General features: G+C 40.7%; 1 protein-coding gene across 2 annotated transcripts in view; it reads right to left on the reverse strand.

Moving 5' to 3' along the window:
• The window catches only part of LOC142104326 (cytochrome P450 2J4-like), a 258,403-nt gene that overhangs the window by 219,980 nt on the left and 20,562 nt on the right, over nt 1–17,861 (reverse strand). The window contains exon 9 of one of the 2 annotated variants that reach the window (XR_012679557.1): nt 15,653–16,261. Coding sequence is in view for 1 of the 2 variants with exons in the window: in XM_075188926.1 (XP_075045027.1) it covers nt 16,080–16,261 (182 nt within the window). In the remaining variant the exon portion in view is untranslated. Of the gene's footprint in view, nt 1–13,409; nt 16,262–17,861 lie in introns of those variants that run through there. The other variant, XM_075188926.1, reaches the window with a different exon arrangement.

Genomic DNA, 17,861 nt, shown 5'->3' on the forward strand with positions numbered 1-17,861 from the left:
TGTCATAGTGCTTGGCGTTAAATTACACACCACAGATTAATATTAACCGGAGGCAGCAGATAATGAAAGTTCTGTACTAGTGTATAGCTAAAAAGTAGCTTTAAATTTTTTTTCACATTCAACTGGGATAGTATTAATGTAGCATTTTTATAGTAATGTGATACCCCAAAACCTGAGTACCCTGAGGTGTATCTATGTTTTTAATTTGTTAATGTAATTTGTTAATTGTTATAAGTGTTTATAAAGATTAAAAAAAAAAAAAAAAAAAGAATTCCTGAGAGAGAAGTGACAGTTGGTAGTGGTTGGTGGTTGCCGGGGGTGACAGTGGGGAGTGGTTGGTAGTTGCCGGGGGTGACAGTTGGGAGTGGTTGGTGGTTGCCGGGGGTGACAGAGCGAGAGGAGTGCGATACTCAGGACCGCTGAGAGAGATCCCTGTGTCTGGATAGACTGAGAGAGAAATATAGGGACAGGATGAGAACCGGACAAAGTGCTATATAAGCAGATTAAAAGTGAAGAAAGTGTAAGAAGAGAAGAGAAGAAGTGAGCACAAGAGAGGTGTGAGTAAAAAGGAAAGTGCTGAAAACAAATAAGCAGTAGAAAGATCTGTGAAATCACACTAAACAGAGACTGAGCTACGTACTGAGGACAGTGTGAGAGGAGAGAAAATAGAGAGGTCTTTGAGTACACACAAGAGAGACTGTGTAATACTTAATATTTGGCGTGAAAAAGTAATTTATGGGCCCCAACCACGTGCACCACTTCTACAAATAAATATTGAAATATATAATGTAGGTCTTAGGGGGGTATTCAATTGTTTCTTTTAACGCGCCAAAACAAAAAAAAAACGAGCGCTCTAAAAATATTACCGTTAATACGGTAATTACTCGCTAAATTTCATCTCGCAGCTCCCTGAGCAGCGAGCTGAAATTCAGCCCGCTGGCAGCGAGTAAGTACCGTATTAACTGTTTACGCCCGCAAAATTACCGTATAATATGAAGTTTTTTTCGAGCGCTCGTTTTTTTTTGTTTTAGCGCGTTAAAAGAAACAATTGAATACCCCCCTTAAAGTTCTGTTGAGAAATTAATCTCTTAATCGTGTTAAGTTATGTATTAATGTTAGGTAATTATATATATATATATATATATATATATATATATATATATGTGTATGTGAAGATTAATAATTTGCTCTGGCAGAAACATCCATAAACATAGAATTCCAATAAATTATTAGCGTTATTAGTATGGTAAATGTAAAAGTTTGTCAGTTGTAAATAGTGTCAAATTGATAAGATAATGTTTAAAAATAACAGAGTAGTTCTTATTAATAAAAGGAAGTAAGTTAAGAATACACTTGTGTCATTTTAAATCTCTAGATAAATCTCCTTACCTCTCTGGTGCAATTTCAACGTATTACTCTAAATAACACCACGCGGGGTATTACAGTAATATATCCAGTTACCACCTCTCTGACATGAACAGTTCGGAATGTTATTCTTGTAATGAGCACGATATAGAAATACAGAGTATATGTTTATTTAAAACAAAGGGTTGGTGTCGAAATCCATGCCTGGGGTGGCAGGCTGTCGTGCTCCCAAATTCTCTCTCATATACACATTGCGCTCCATGATATAATCTGATCTTCTCAGGGGCAGATCTAGAAAAGTACTGTACCCGGGGCGATTTAGGGGGGGCGATTTAGGCCCCGCCCCTTTCTAAAATCTTAGGCTGCCGACGGCTGCACACTATGTGCAGGTCCGTCCAGCCGTGACAGGCAGGGACAGTGTGCTGCCCGGCTGCTCTGATTGTAAACACAATCAGAGCAGCCGGGCAGCACACTGTAGCTGCCTGTCACGGCTGGACGGACCTGCACAGTGTGCAGCCGTCGGCAGCAAGTGTCTGCTAGGGGGGGGCGATCGCCCCTATCACCCCCCCCCCCCCTGGATCCGCCACTGGATCTTCTGTGGTCACTAGGGTCCTCCAGCTTTGCTAGCTGGGCACAAGCTCACAGGTCACATGGCCATGTCCAGTTTTGAGGCCATACTATTAGAGATATGTCAAGATTAGTAATGCGCATGCATCCACGCTATAATAAAAACAATACAGCAACCAGCAATGCTGATGCATCCAAATCAGCATGTACAGGCCTAATTCCCTTCCTATAGAAAATTTACCTCTGTGATACTGAACCTTGCCACAATGTTGTGCTTGTAATCCAATGTCCTGCTTATATATTCCGGCCTTCTGTGTACTGAACCTGGCTTGTCTGACTTCCTTCCAGTTCTGATTGATTAACTTTGCATAACTACCCTCCTGACTCTGAAAGTCCTGGCTTGTTTGGTGAACTGATTTGGCGTTGACCAGTCAGCTATTGAACACTGGTCACTAAACTTAGTAATTGGGATCCTTTCCTCTCTTTCACTCCCCTGTAGGGTGATATGTGCCATAAACATATCTCAGTTATGCACAAGACCTGGGGTCAACCGAGTACATTTAAGCCCCTCTAGCCTTAAGGGAAAAAGGCTGCTTGTGTCAATGATGATACACACACCACCAACAACAGACCCAGTGCCCCACGTCCATCATATACAATCCCAATGCTCACCACTTACTGTTTGATTACCATCATACCAGCCACTTGCCCACTACAATTGAATTAAGTCCTAAAGCCCCATCATTTACAGTTATGTGCCTAACAGTCATATACCCACAATTTACAGCCCTATGCCAGCATAACAGCCCCATGCCAAACACATACAGCCGAGTACCCACCATATACAGTCCAATGCCACCATAATATAACATACATTTATAACATACATATAAACCTTTCCATACAAATTGTGAACATTATTGCTATTAGGAGCCATTTTACCATTGTTGCAACTTTCATGGATTGGATAAGGGTAACACAGAATGATCTGTTCTCTTCTAGGGCCTGATTCATTAAGGATCTTAACTTGAGAAACTTCTTATTTCAGTCTCCTGGACAAAACCATGTTACAATGCAAGGGGTGCAAATTAGTATTCTGTTTTGCACATAAGTTAAATACTGCCTGTTTTTTCATGTATACTTGATAGCTTATTTGTACACTGAAATTTAAAGTTGATATGTGTGTGCTACATGAAAAACAGTCAGTATTTAACTTATGTGCAAAACAGAATGCTAATTTGCACCCCTTGCATTGTAACATGGTTTTGTCCAGGAGACTGAAATAAGAAGTTTCTCAAGTTAAGATCCTTAATGAATCAGGCCCCTAGAAACTGATCTCACCATTTGGGAGATACACTGCCAAATCTTCATCTGATACTTAAAAAAGTTGCTTACACATGATAAAAAAATAATAGTAATGACAGACACCCGCAGAAGTGAAACCAGATAAGCTCGATCTAGTGAAAAAGAGTACTCTTTTGTTCACTATATCTGCCTTGACCTTCATTATATCTACGCTATACCATATCAACACAAATCACAGCATGATATACTTGTGTAACGTCATAAAGAAAATAATAGTTTGAAAAAGTAAAGTTTTAGTGTAAAAAATAGAAGTTAAAACAACATGCATAATTGTAGTCCCAATAAATGTTTCTAAACCAAACATATTGTAACATAAATTAATTTTGAAAATTGCTTAAAAAAAGAAGGAATAAAAAACTTTAGGTTTTATGTCTGTCAAACTGTGTGTGAAAGTAGCCCTTGCTTAGTAACAACTGGTTACAACATGATAAATTCGGTATGAGGTTAATATGAACAAAAGGCAGTGAAAGTATGTTATGCTGTTTGTAAAAAAAAAATAACAATTGAACATCATCAGTGCAGCTTAATCATAGGGTGTACAATTTCCCATATATTAACATCTTGGGGATAAATTTATCAAGCTGCGGGTTTGAAAAAGTGGAGATGTTGCCTATGGAAACCAATCAGATTCTAGCTGTCATTTTGTAGAAGGTACTAAATAAATAACTAGAATCTGATTGGTTGCTATAGGCAACATCTCCACTTTTTCAAACCTGCAGCTTGATTAAATTACCCCTTAGATGTAGACTACTTGCTTTACTCACTGGTAGAGATGGTCACTGACCCCCGTGTTTTGGTTTTGGATTCGGTTTTGGATCTGGATTACCGTCGTGTTTTGGTTTTGGTTTTGGTTTTGCAAAACCGCCATTGCGTGTTTTGGTTATGGTTTTGGTTTTGTTTGGTTTTGTTTTGCTATTTTTTTGGAAAATCCATGTTTTTGGGCCTAAAATAACCCAATTTAGTGCTCCAACTGTTTTAGAGACAAGTAATCTAATTGTTGAGGTAATAAATCATCCAAAAAAACAGTTTAATTCTTCGTTGGTAGGCCTATTCTACACACAAAACAGATTGTCTTCCTCTCCATCTATGCATATTGGCAATGCAGCCATCGTCTTTGAATGTATATTACACCCTACACTTATAGTTAAATATGTAAAGAAATGGAAAAAGCCAGTTTGGTTTCTGTCTCTCAAGGCCCCCCTCCACTTGTATAAAATACCAAAAAATTCAGCCATTATAGACTGTACAATATTAATTGACATGGAAAAAGCCAGTTTGGTTTCTGTCTCTCTAGGCCCCCCTCCACTTGTATAAAATACCCAAAAATTCAGCCATTATAGACTGTACAATATTATGAAAAATGGACAAAGCCAGTTTAGGGTCACTCTGTCTATGACAACCTACCCTTAAGGATAAATTGCCCTAACAGCAGCCTTTCAAGATGGTATGTGATATGGAAATGCCACAAGTCCCTTTCCTCTTTGGGGGTAGATTGCACCCTACACTTACATAGAAAGTTTTAAAAAGATGTTATCGGCATCATCTTCAGCTTAATCCTCACCCTCATCAGTGTGTACGTCATCATCACAGACTATCAATTCATCGCCGCTTGAATCCGCCATTAGAGAAAAGTCAGTGTTTGGATGTCTTGGATGGTGAAGGCCTTCCTCGTGGAAGATGTAGTTCATTTTTATAAACATCATTTTCTCCACATTTTTGGGAAGTAACCTTTTACAGCGATCACTGACTAAGTTCCCTGCTGTGCTGAACACTCGTTCAGAGTACACACTGGAGGGTGGGCAGCTTAGGTATTGCAAAGCAAGTTTGTACATGGGTTTCCAAATGGCCTGCTTTTCTTCCCAGTAAGGAAAGGGACTGTCTGACATTTCCATATCAACTACCTCTTGAAAGTAATCCTCCACCATCCTTTGCATGTTTATACTCATATTGGATGGAGTTATGGGCAAAGTGACACATTTTTTTGAAAAATCCTTCAAACCAGCCCAGATGTTAAATTGTTCTGGTCTGCCCCCTGTGTCTTCCCTGCTTCTTTTTTGGAAATTTAATTTTTTACGAGCAACAGCTTGAGAAAGTGAAGGAGGACACGTCGTCAAGCCGAGGCCCAGTTCAGCGGCCAACTTGCTGAGCAATAGCTCCTTGCAAAAGTTCACATCTCGCTCATTTACAAGTAAAGACTCAATGTAGGTTAAAAACCTTGGATCAAGCACAGTGGCCAAAACATACTGATCCGAGTTCAAGATCTTAATAACTCGAGGATCATTGTGAAGCGAATTAAGTACTTGATCGACAAGGCCAACATACTTTGCTGAATTGCTTTTTTTCAGCTCCTCCTTATTTTCTCAAGCTGCTTTTCCAATAGTCTAATTAAAGGAATGACTTGGCTCAAACTAGCAGAGTCTGCACTGACCTCACATGTCACAACTTCAAATGGTTTCAGCACCTTGCACAGCACTGAAAGGATTCCCCACTGTGCAAGAGTGAAATACATCCCCCCTCCTTTCCCAATGTCATGACTTGTGCAATATGCTTGGATGGCTTTGCGCTGTTCCTCCATCCTCTGAAGCATGTACAGGGTGGAATTCCACCGAGTTACCACCTCTTGCTTAAGTTGGTGGCAGGGCAAGTTAAACTGCTCTTGGAGCTGCTGTAATCTCCTACATGCTGTGGCTGAATGCCTGAAATGGCCTGAAATTTTACGGGCCACCGAAAGCATCTCCTGCACCTCGCGGTTATTTCGTAGGAAGCTCTGCACCACCAAGTTGATGGTGTGAGCAAAACAGGGAATATGTTGGAAATCACCCAGCTGTAATGCTCGCACTATATTGTTGGCGTTATCTGAAATGACATACCCTGGGGAGAGTCCGAGTGGTATAAGCCATGCATCAATCACATCTCTCAGTTTGCGTAACAAATTGTCAGCCGTATGCCTGTTAGTGAAGCCGGTGATACAAAGAGTGGCCTGCCTGTGACAAATGTTACGTAGTGGTGTACATGCTGCTGCTGTTCCTGCTGGTGAAGGTGAATGACCAACCCAGTGGGCTGTCACAGTCATATAGTCTTTGGTTTGGCCACTTCCACTTGTCCACATATCTGTGGTTAAGTGAACAGTGGGCAGAATGGCATTTTTCAGCGCAATCTCTACATTTTTACACACTTTTTGGTATAGTTGTGGAATAGCTTTACGGGAGAAATGGTGTCGCGATGGAATTCTGTAACGCGGACACAAAACCTCAATTAACTGTGAAAAACCAGCTGCGTTTATTGTGGAGATTGGACGCAGATCTAACACTAACATTGCAGCCATGGCGTCTGTGATTCGCTTGGCGACTGGGTGACTGCTGTCATATTTGCTTCCCCTCGCAAATGATTGTTTCACAGTTAATTGCTGAAATGTAGGACTGCTCATTTTATTAACCTGCCTCTGGGATGACGATTCACCCCCAGCAGCAGCAACAGCAGCAGCAGGACTAACGCTTTCTTCAGAGGAATCAATAATAGTGCCGGAGTCATCCAGCCTTAAGTGGGATGCCGGGCTAACTCCGAGCGCTACTGAGGATATTGAGGAGGATGGTGTGGTGGGTGTATTTTGTAGCCGTCTGTATGTCGGTGAGCGGAGGGTCTTAGCTGATGAGGGAGTGCTTGTATTCTTTTGGGAAGAACTTTCAGCTTTTCCCAACACTTTGCCATGAACTCTCGTTAAATGGCGTAACATAGACGAGGTTCCAAGATGGTTAAGGTCCCTCCCTCGACTGACTGTGGCTTCACATACACTACAAATGGCTATACAATTGTTGTCTGGATTTGGGTAGAAATAATTCCACACATAAGAAGTGGATTTTTTTGTTTTATGCCCAGGCATGACAATGGCCTTTTTCTTGTCACGTGCCAGAACTGCTGCCACTGGTGCAGGACTTACACAAACAACCTCATCCTCATCAACATCCTCATTAGCGCCCTCGTCGCCTACACAAATCTCCCCCTCATCCTCTTCTAATTCCAAAGTGGCATCCTCAATTTGGGTATCACCGGCTACACTCGGGCTATTAAGGCACACATCAGCAGAATGCTCACGATTAGACATCCCCCTGTTGGATGGACTCTCCACAGGGATTGTTGTCATTTGTGAATCAGAGCAAATATTCTCCTGTAATGCCTCACTGTTATCTTGCAGCTCGGCTTTGACGCGTAACAGTAGTTGTGCACCAATTGTAGGCTGGGTAACTTTTTGGGATCTGCCACTAATAGCCAAAGGTGAAGGCCTCATTCTCTCTTTGCCACTGCCTATGTAGAATGGCATGTTTGCAATTTTTTTTTTTTATCGTCACTTAACTTTTGCTCAGTTACACTTCTTTTTCGCTTCAATACAGTAAATTTTTTTTTTGGTTTTTGTTTTTTGCACTAATTTGAAAACACTCTGTTGTTTGACATCGCCTTGGCCAGATGACGTACTGGGAACACTAACATCAGGACTGGTGACAGAACCTGGTTGCTCATTCTGATCATATGTGGACTGCTTTGAATCCATTCTGAGCGCAAACCACTGGGGAGTGCTAAAAATTATTTAGTAGATACTGCTGACAGATATGACTTTTGACAGCCAGAAATATTAATGCACAATTAGGGAGGACACCCCAAAAGCACTGAGGAGTGCTAAAAATTATTTAGTAGATACTGCTGACAGATATGACTTTTGACAGCCAGAAATATTAATGCACAATTAGGGAGGACACCCCAAAAGCACTGAGGAGTGCTAAAAATTATTTAGTAGATACTGCTGACAGATATGACTTTTGACAGCCAGAAATATTAATGCACAATTAGGGAGGACACCCCAAAAGCACTGAGGAGTGCTAAAAATTATTTAGTAGATACTGCTGACAGATATGACTTTTGACAGCCAGAAATATTAATGCACAATTATGGGGGACACCCCAAAAGCGCTGGGGAGTGCCAAATATGAAGAAAAAATAATAAACCTCTATCCTCCTCTCTGCACTAGCGATTTTGGTTAGAGCAATTGCAAGAACAATATTGTATTCTCTGTCCCTGCTCTAATTAGCCTATGACTACACCCTGCTCTCTCCCTCTGTCAAATGGCGATGGATTGCTGTGGAGGCGTGTATTTATAAAGTTGAAGTATCGCGAGAACCGAGCCCCGAGATCCGACGACGTCACAATGACGTTCGGCCTCGATTTGGATTCGGAATGGGCGGGAGAGTACCGAGCTGCTCAGCTCGGTACTCGGATACCCAAAGTTCGGGTGGGTTCGGTTCTCGGAGAACCGGACCCGCCCATCTCTACTCACTGGGGATGGGGGAGAAAGAAGGGTGAAGAATCTCATCTTTTGTCACAGACTCTGTTATGTTAATGTTAGACCTTACTTAGGTTTCATAATTAAGAGTCTTATATATGAACCGCTGAAGGAATTTCTTTCCAGATAAATGCCCTCTGAATATAGAAGTTTTTGGAGGATTGCAACATTTTAAAGAACGGTGCTTATTTATTATTAGAGGATCGGAGGTATCTGCTGTTGTCCCAGCACCTTCAATAACATATGCAGTCCCCATAGATGTCTATATGGACTGTGAAAACGTCCTATTTATCAAGCTCCGAAATTTGCAGCTTGACACCAACAGTTAACACCATCTGAAGTTGGAGTTAACCGTTCTATCCTATGGGGAGAGGAAACTTCAGATGACTCCCTGGCAGGCTTCGTGCAACTGTCCTTGCAGTCGGACCAAATCCTGACTAATTGGAACAGTCACCTAAATTGGGCCTCCCTCCCTGCAACCAGCCCCAACCATTATCTATATATATATATATATATATATATATATATATATAAGTCCAACACTGCTCCTCACCTTTATAAATAAACACACAAACAAATTTGGTAAAATGTTCGCAAATGACTCTTTTGTGTACTTGACTATTCCTACTGGTTAGATTTTCCTAATTTCTTGGACTAATTTTGTTTGGTTTATTTCGTTTTTTGTGGCAGTTACCATTTATAACAACCTTTGCTATTCCAAATTGACTCGATTTTCTATCCATTTGTTTAATTTGCACTTAGTGCTAAATTAATAGGAATATACTAATTAATTTAAGCAACAAAGTATAACTGCGATGCCACCTAAAAGGCAAATGTCTGCTGTGGGATTAACTGCACAGCAAGAAGCAGCAAAAAGACGAAGGGTGGAGCGGGATAAAGCCCGATGACAATCTATGACTGATGATCAAAGAGAACGCAAACATGATAATCATCGCCATGCAAATATGACTCCTCAGCAAATTGCCCGTCACAGAGAAAACAATCGAAGTCCGAACAGGACAAAGGTAACATCACATCAATGCCAGAGAACAAGATGCCACGCCATTCTTGATGTCGGTATCTTTGATGAAACAAATATTAATGCTCATAACTGTGGTCCCATGAACAGTATTTGTGAATTTTGCCACACTAAGCATTTTGTGGCTGAGCAGTCATCTGACAAACTATTCAATCAATGCTGCCATAAGGGTAAAGTCAAATTGGGTGCAATAAGTTCTTCCCCTGTTATTGATCTCTTAATGAAAGGACAGCATGAATATTCATAAAATTCCTTGGACAACATAAGATCGATTAATAGACCTTTAGCATTTGCATCTATGGATGCTAATATTCCCCATTGCCCCGCCACCTGGCTACAGTCCCTAATATATAAGCCCCTAATATTTTAATGAATAAGAGGCCTTAAAACTAGAGGGTCTAATTCATAATTCATTAAGGCACATACGTCTGGTGATGAATGTCTTGGTCCACTCTGCTCTAACAGACAATGCACTATAGGATATGTCCAATACATATGTGCAATATAAAGTCTCAACAAAACGCACAGAAAGAAAAACAATTCTGTTAATGTCACCTGTTAATAATATAGTCATTAATGACAAAACATAGAAAAATAAAAAGGGATTTTTTTTCTTCTTCCATAAAAATATACTTATTCAGATGTTATTAATGTTTAATGTACATAAAATGTATTTAACTGATTGCAAACACATGTTCCAGCATACACAACCATCATTACTAGTAATCTAAACGTACACCTGACCTGTATCTGTATCTGGTGCAAGAGATACGACAGATAAACACGTACCTGAGAGATGCCCAGAGCTCAAATCGAACATTGCCGCATGCGCTGGAGCTTGGCACGTCCTTACTGTACATTGACTACTTGCAGGGGTCTCTCTCTCTCTCTTCCCTCTTCCCCCCCCCCCCCCCCCCCCCGCATTTGAGACCCCTTGTACCTTACCTTACAGAGGAGCTTCTTCTTCTCCTCCATGCTTTTGTGGTCATGTTTGGGGTCCGCAGACATGTAACAGAATTATTTCAGTAAAGTGCTAGCCACACCCCCACATTAGGTTGGCCACACCCCCACATTAGGTTGGCAAATATCACTCCCACTTAGATGGGGGGCGCCGGTGCCCTGTCTCGCCCTGGGCACTAAAATGTCTAGTTATGACACTGTTACAAACTGTCTAAACTGTTCCCTAATGGCTTAAAGACAAAGGGGCATATTTGCTAAACTGCGGGTTTGAAAAACTGGAGATGCTGCCTATAGCAACCAATCAGATTCTAGCTGTCATTTTGTAGAATATACTAAATAGATGATAACTAGAATCTGATTGATCGCTATAGGCTGCATCTCCAGTTTTTCAAACCCGCAGTTTAGTAAATATAATCCAAGGTTTAAATGTGCAGGATGGTTTTTGCAGACTGGTCTTAGTGACTCTCCGCTCCAGCCCATGTCAGGGACTTTCCTCGCTGATTTGTGCCAGGGACTCTCTCTGGGAGAGGAAATTATTCTGCTCACATTGAATATCATTGTTTTTAGTATTTTTTTTCAGTGTTGTGTTTGAATGATTTTTATTTACACACTATAAGTATATAAGCATTGGCAGGGCCGGTGCTAGGGTCCATGGTGCCCTAGGCATTTTTACAAAATCGGCGCCCCCCCCCCGCAAAAATCGGCGCCTCTTCCCCCCTCCCCGTGCATCTGAATGCTGTGCGGCGGCCGTGACAGGTATGGTCAGCGGTCGCCGCACAGTTTTAATGTAATTTACCATTCTGTGGCGCCCTCCAGAGCCCGGCGCCCTAGGCAAGTGCCTAACCTTGCCTAATGGGAGCGCCGGGCCTGAGCATTGGTGCAAATACAGCATAATAATTTCTATTTGGTTATTTTATACAGATATGATGTACAATGCGGTGTGAAACTATTGAGAGTTAAGGCAAATTGTCTAAGGACCCAAATGAAATGACAATGTCCAGAATCCACATGATAGTTTGCAAATGATATGTTCCTCTTTTTCATCTCTTTCCCATTGAGGTCAAATCTCTATAGGCATTACTGAGTGTTTTTTAATTGTTTAGATCAACAGGAGAAAAATTATTGCAATGAAAGATTAGATCTGATGGACTTGTGTAAAGATAGAGCAGACTTGGCTGAGTTGAATGCAGCGATTAGGCTGTCTGCACCCAACAGGTGTCTATTTATTAATTAGAGAAAAGCCCTATCTCTGGCTGTCGAAGATATTCCGGCTTTATCATACATAGAATGGGGAAGCCTCTATAACAAGGATTGAGGTGTTATATGTACTGCCGCAATCCTCATTTTGCTATAGCCATCTCAGGCTATACATAGGACGTCATACGAGATATCTTCCTATGTCGCTACCAATATCCTCCAACTTCTGACTGCTGCTACCTCTGGAAGAAAGAATAAAATGCTTTATTATTTTAATAAAGCATGTTTGTCAACTGGCCCATTCATTTAAATTGGTTCTTTACAATATTTTTATGGTTTCTAAAAAATTTTTTTAGTTTCATTGTGTGTGCGTGAGCCGGAAAGTCGGGTAATGTATGCGCAGATCCACCAAGACTGGCTGGTGAAGACTACTCTGACCACCGACAGCCAGTATTGCCCATATTGCTCTGGCGATATTTTATTTGGAAATTGTGCAAATAAATGATTTTCTATTGCTGCATTAATCGGCGATAAAAAAATCTCTTATCTTTTCTTATTAATAAATAGGGGCCATAGTGGTGTACCTGGAAAGCCCCACTTTTTTTATCCTTAAAGACAATCATAGTAATTTTGTGAAGGGGCTTTTCAGCTTTTTTTAGGGGTCGGACTTTGGGCCAGGCTATAGCTTGAGGCGGTTGGGTACGCTTGATCGATGAGGTAAAATCCAACATCAACAAGCCCTACAAATAAAATCAGAATTTCTGGCAAACCGATTGGAAAATAAACAGACTTACCTTGAAGCCAACGCTGGAGATCCCCGTTTGGATCACCATGCTGACAACAAGTTATTCCAATTGGACAAGTGTTCGGCACTGCAGCTTGACTTCATCGCGACGTCTGTCAATAGAAATTTAAAGCGGCAATGTGGGGACCCCTAAGGTTAAGTGTTTAAACACTTAACCCGACATTGCTGCTTTAAATTTCTATTGACAGAGGTCATGATGACATCAAGCTGCAGTGCCGAACACTTGTCCAATCGGAATACCTTGCTATCAGCATGGTGATCCAATCGGAGATCTCCAGCGTCGGCTTCAAGGTAAGTCTGTTTATTTTCCAATGGTTTTTCAGTAATTCTGATTTTCTTTGTAGAGCTTTTCGATGTCGGATTAGTGGTAATCGTGAAAACGATTACCACCGCTTGAGGCACTGAGTTGATATGCTTCAGTTATCATCCAGGAGGACAGAATGGCGAGTCCAACAGGTGAGACATGGTGGGTACAGGGAAGGAGGGGAGAGCAATGATGATCCAATTGGGTATGGCAGAGATCAGAATGGGCAGAGATATTGCAGGGAGACATTGGGGAAACCTTTTCTGTAAGCCAGTTTGGGCACAAACTAGCTGGTCTTTATCTCCCTGAGTGGCAACCACAGGATATTTGAGAGAGATTTAATTGCATGCTATCTGTATCCACATTTCTTGATCTGGTTTATTTTTCCAGCATCATGATATAGTTCCTAGTTTGTATCCAGATCAATGAGGAGTCACCGTGTAGCAGAAAGAATTTTTATTAGACAACCCTTTAAACTTTCATCTCCTGTAAGTACACTACATAGGGAGGTGGAAGATAAAGACGAGTAAATTCTGAATATGCTGATGCTATATTTGGAAGACTTGTATTTTATTATTTAGATTTAAGGGTTGAAAAGATTGTAAGACATTTATAATGTGGACTTTTTCTCAAGAGATTTCATGGGCGTTCTCTTCAATGATGGTTTTCATTTTCATAAAGCGCAGATTCCCATCAATTGTTGTCACATGGACAGTTTTTCAATGCTGTGTTTCTCTGAATTGCTTTGAATGTCCTTTAAACCTAATGATGTAATGATGTAGTCTGGAACTACTATACTTTCTAAAGCCTTCACAGGCCCGGGGGCTTTGTTAAATAGGGAATTATATCAATGGATTTAGCCCTTTCTCTCCTTGATAAATAAAGCTCTAAATGTATTGTCTTGAATATGAATGTGTTCATTAGTGTGTGCATCCTGAATAACTATATTCTTGTATCCATGTATCGTGTCTACGGTTTATATCTATATATATATATATATCTATCAGCAAAAAAAGTCTAGGGTGGCAATGAATATATGGGTCCACTTAAATGTCAGTTTCTACTGTGTTTTTTAGTGTGTTACTATGTATGTGCATATTGGTTTGTCTTGAGGATCTTTAGAGTGCTTCATCAATAAGAGTACATACTAACAGGTGTTTATACTGCTGCCATAGGCTACAATAGTTATTTAAAGATATCTGCCAACCTAGAGGAAGCATGTATTAACTTTTATGAACTGAGCAAATGTCAGGTTAATCATGGGCTTCTCGCTTTGGCTCCTGGCCACCCGACTACTTCCTTTCCCTCCACAATACCTTCATTACCCATACTTTGCCGACTTTTCAAATAAGTTGTATGGGAGGGGGTCCGTTAAGGGGGCGTGGCCACGTGAATTGCGTCGTTAGGCCCCACCCTTTCAATCTTTGCCATTTTCGTCCAATCGCAAGCAGGTGGCGGGACCATGATGACTCGTTTAGCTCAGCCCCCTCCCACTTCACCAGCAGAGATAGCTGGATCCGGGAGGTTTGCCTGCTTTCTCGGGTGTCCGGGAGAACTCCCAAAAAATTTGTGAGTCTCCCGGACATTCCGGGAGAGTAGGCAACTATGTCATTACCACACTGCTCACATAAATCCCTCTGCAGTCACTAAGGGAACATTACATACAGTAGAAATGCTGTGACATCATGACCCTGATTATACCGGAAGGGCATTGATCTGATTGTGGTTTCTGCAGAGGGTGTAACAGTTTCATCTTATTTTGGGAGGAAATATGTGGATTGAGGCATTCCTACCTAAATGTGGGCTAGGCTCACTCATGTGCCTTGTAGGTCCCCCACATGCAAGGACAAGATATCAATTTGTGGGACAATATATTTAACTTATTCATAGAGTGGAGTGGATGCATTTAGTGTCTGCAGGAGAAAGCGCTTAGTAATCAGTCTGTGTGTCGCCAAGCGCTTTCCCTTGTAGAGGCTGTGGGGGTTCATGTATAGTTGGACATAAGTCCAACTTCGTAAGCCCAAAAGAGCTTTCTCTTGTGCAGTCTAAACGTTAACGTCTCTGTCTGCTCTTGCACCTTATAGAGGTGAAGCAGGGGGTGGAGTTGGCGATCATGTATAGACATAGTACAGTAGAGGGGTGTGATCTCTCCTTACATTATTGACCATGTTGTGTGTTAAAAAATAATTTAAACAAAAGACAAAAATAAAACAGTATGCCCCCACTTCCAAAAAATAAATAAACCTAAATAGCCCTAGTGCTACCAGCTTAGGTTGGATCTGGCAAAATTGGTGGGACATAAAGCATAGGGTCCCACTGAATTTACCAGCTCTAGCACTAGGCTATGCTAACCAGGGCTGGTGGTATTAGAGCAGGGAATCCCACAGTGTGTGTCTCCATGCCATAGTGCCAAACCAGCCCATGGCAGGTCAGCACGGGGCTGACTTCCCTACAGGGATGAGACCCTTTAGTTTAACCAGCCCCGTGTTGAAAAGCACTAGGGTAGCAACCCTTGGTGTTGGGTGTGAGTAAATTGGTACAAATATAGATTTAATTAACCATTTTGTCCATGATTAACTACAAGTGTCCAGGCTGCCATTAATTGTTTGGCCGTGCTGGGAGTACTACCGATTGCTTAACATTGTTGGACCATAAACTGCTATTTTACAAACAAAGTTCTGATTGGCTGCCTACTAAACATTGAAAAAAAACTACAACCCAATAATCTCTCAGGTTTACACCCTGCAAATTTAGATTTTCATCTGCAAAAATAAATCTTTGTGTTTCTACTGTAATTAAAAAAAATGTTGCATAATAGCAAAACATAGATTATAGATTTAAAACTATAGGGGCATATTCAATTAAGAGCAAAATGCCTCCGGAACGGACCCGAAGGCACTTTGCGTTACCACAACACTGCGCATTTTGCAACGGTTGTGATGAGAAATCCGCAATGTTGCGGTACCGTAATAACCATTAAAAAGCGTAGCCGCGATGTTGTGGCTTAATTGAATATGCCCCATAGATTTAAACAGTCAGATGCTGTATAATACAGGTGGAAAACCAGCAATAAAATAAAGTCAGCATAATATCATTGCTGGTCTTCCTGAAGTATAGGGGAGCTGTAATGTTTGATTAATCAGTCCTATGTGTGGGGCACCAGCCTCATCTTAAAACGTTTAGGCGCCTGAGTAATCCCAAACACCGGTGTGAGGTCAGGGGGTGACTTCTGATCCGGCCACTGGAATTCAAAGTGCGTCAGCATAGCGGTGAAGAAGAGAAAGATCTCCATGCGGGCGAGATTCTCCCCAAGACAACTCCGTGGTCCTGAAGGGAAACAGAAAAAAAGATGACACCGTAGCAGTGAAATAATTTAACTCTGAAGTGGCCACAGAAGGGTGAGCCCTCTTATCCATTGCACAAGTCAACAAACATGTGCATTCATATGAAGTAAATTATAACAGACGCGGCAGATATTTGATTAGAAATCCCTGCTCCTTTTTCCTCACAGGAAAATGAGCAGAGATTCCTACCATAATTGCCGACAATGTGTGCGGTGCGATGTCTGCACGCCACATCGCCGACAATTGAATCTCCCCCCAAATGATACTTTATCTCACATTTCATCTAAGAAAAGTGTGCAAAACACTAATTTGGCTTTAGCAACAATACTATTAGTACATTTAAACAATTCCTGGGACATCAGCCTTAGGGTTGCCCGATTGGCTGTTTATTATTGCACACACATAGAAGACCCAGGCTGCATGGTGGCATGATCAAGTCAGGTGCATGCTACATGCATGCAATTTTTTCTATACAAACATGCAGCTGAATTGATTGCATTGTAATCATATACCATATGTTTTTTTCTATTTGTCTGCTGTTTAGTATCTGAGTAATTACTCCATCAGCTAGTGTACATAGCTCCAGCTGTGAATTCAAGTCTTTCACCGGATTATTCTGCTGATTGATCCGTATCCTCTGACTGGAACTGATTTAAGGCTCATACACATGGCTGCTTTCCTGAGACTGATGCTTTTCATTATGTTCTGTGTTTACCATTCTGCCAGTAAAGGGTCAATGAGTTCTATATGTAGTATCGGTGGAGCTGTGTCCACCCATTTATAAACACTGCTCAGACCAAGTATACAATGGGTACAGGGGAAGCGACTGTGTGCAGAAGGATTTATGTTGGCTGATATATATATTTTTTTTCATTGTATTGACTATAGTATTAACAGATGACATTGATTGAATAGTTATTTCTTCTCGTGCGTTCTTTTGTGACTTCATATTCCACATATTTAAATAACCAAGACAAATTCCTGATGGCGCTTGCAACTAATCTGCACTATACCAGTAGCAATCCTCAGGGAAGATGCAACCTCCCCATATAAATCAAATAGTCAAACTGTGGACTGCGATTGATATAGACAAATTAACCTACTATAAAAACTATATTTCTGTAATATATATATATATATATATATATATATATATATATATATATATATATATATATATATATATATATATATATATATATATATATATATATATATATATATATATATGCGTGTATACTGAGCACATGTGTTAAAAAACACACGTAAATGGGCTCTACGTACTCCTGAATTCAACAAGGACCGGAGCAGAAGATATGTGCGCTGATAAACACAGGGCAGGTCTGCTGTACTACACAAGACACTGCAGCATATGTCCAATACCTATGTGGATTATAAATTCGCAAAAGAGCACACAGAAAAAATAAAAAAAAAATAAAAAAATGTCACCAAGTAATAATATAGACATTTGTGATAAAACTGTAAAAAGAAAAAAAAAGTGTTTTTTCCCCCATAAAAAAAACCCAGTTAATAGGATGTTCTTAATGTCTGCCGAGTATAGAATATATTTTTACAGTTGCTTG

The sequence above is a fragment of the Mixophyes fleayi genome, chromosome 10 (genome assembly GCF_038048845.1).
Source record: "Mixophyes fleayi isolate aMixFle1 chromosome 10, aMixFle1.hap1, whole genome shotgun sequence".
Classification (NCBI taxonomy): domain Eukaryota; kingdom Metazoa; phylum Chordata; class Amphibia; order Anura; family Limnodynastidae; genus Mixophyes; species Mixophyes fleayi.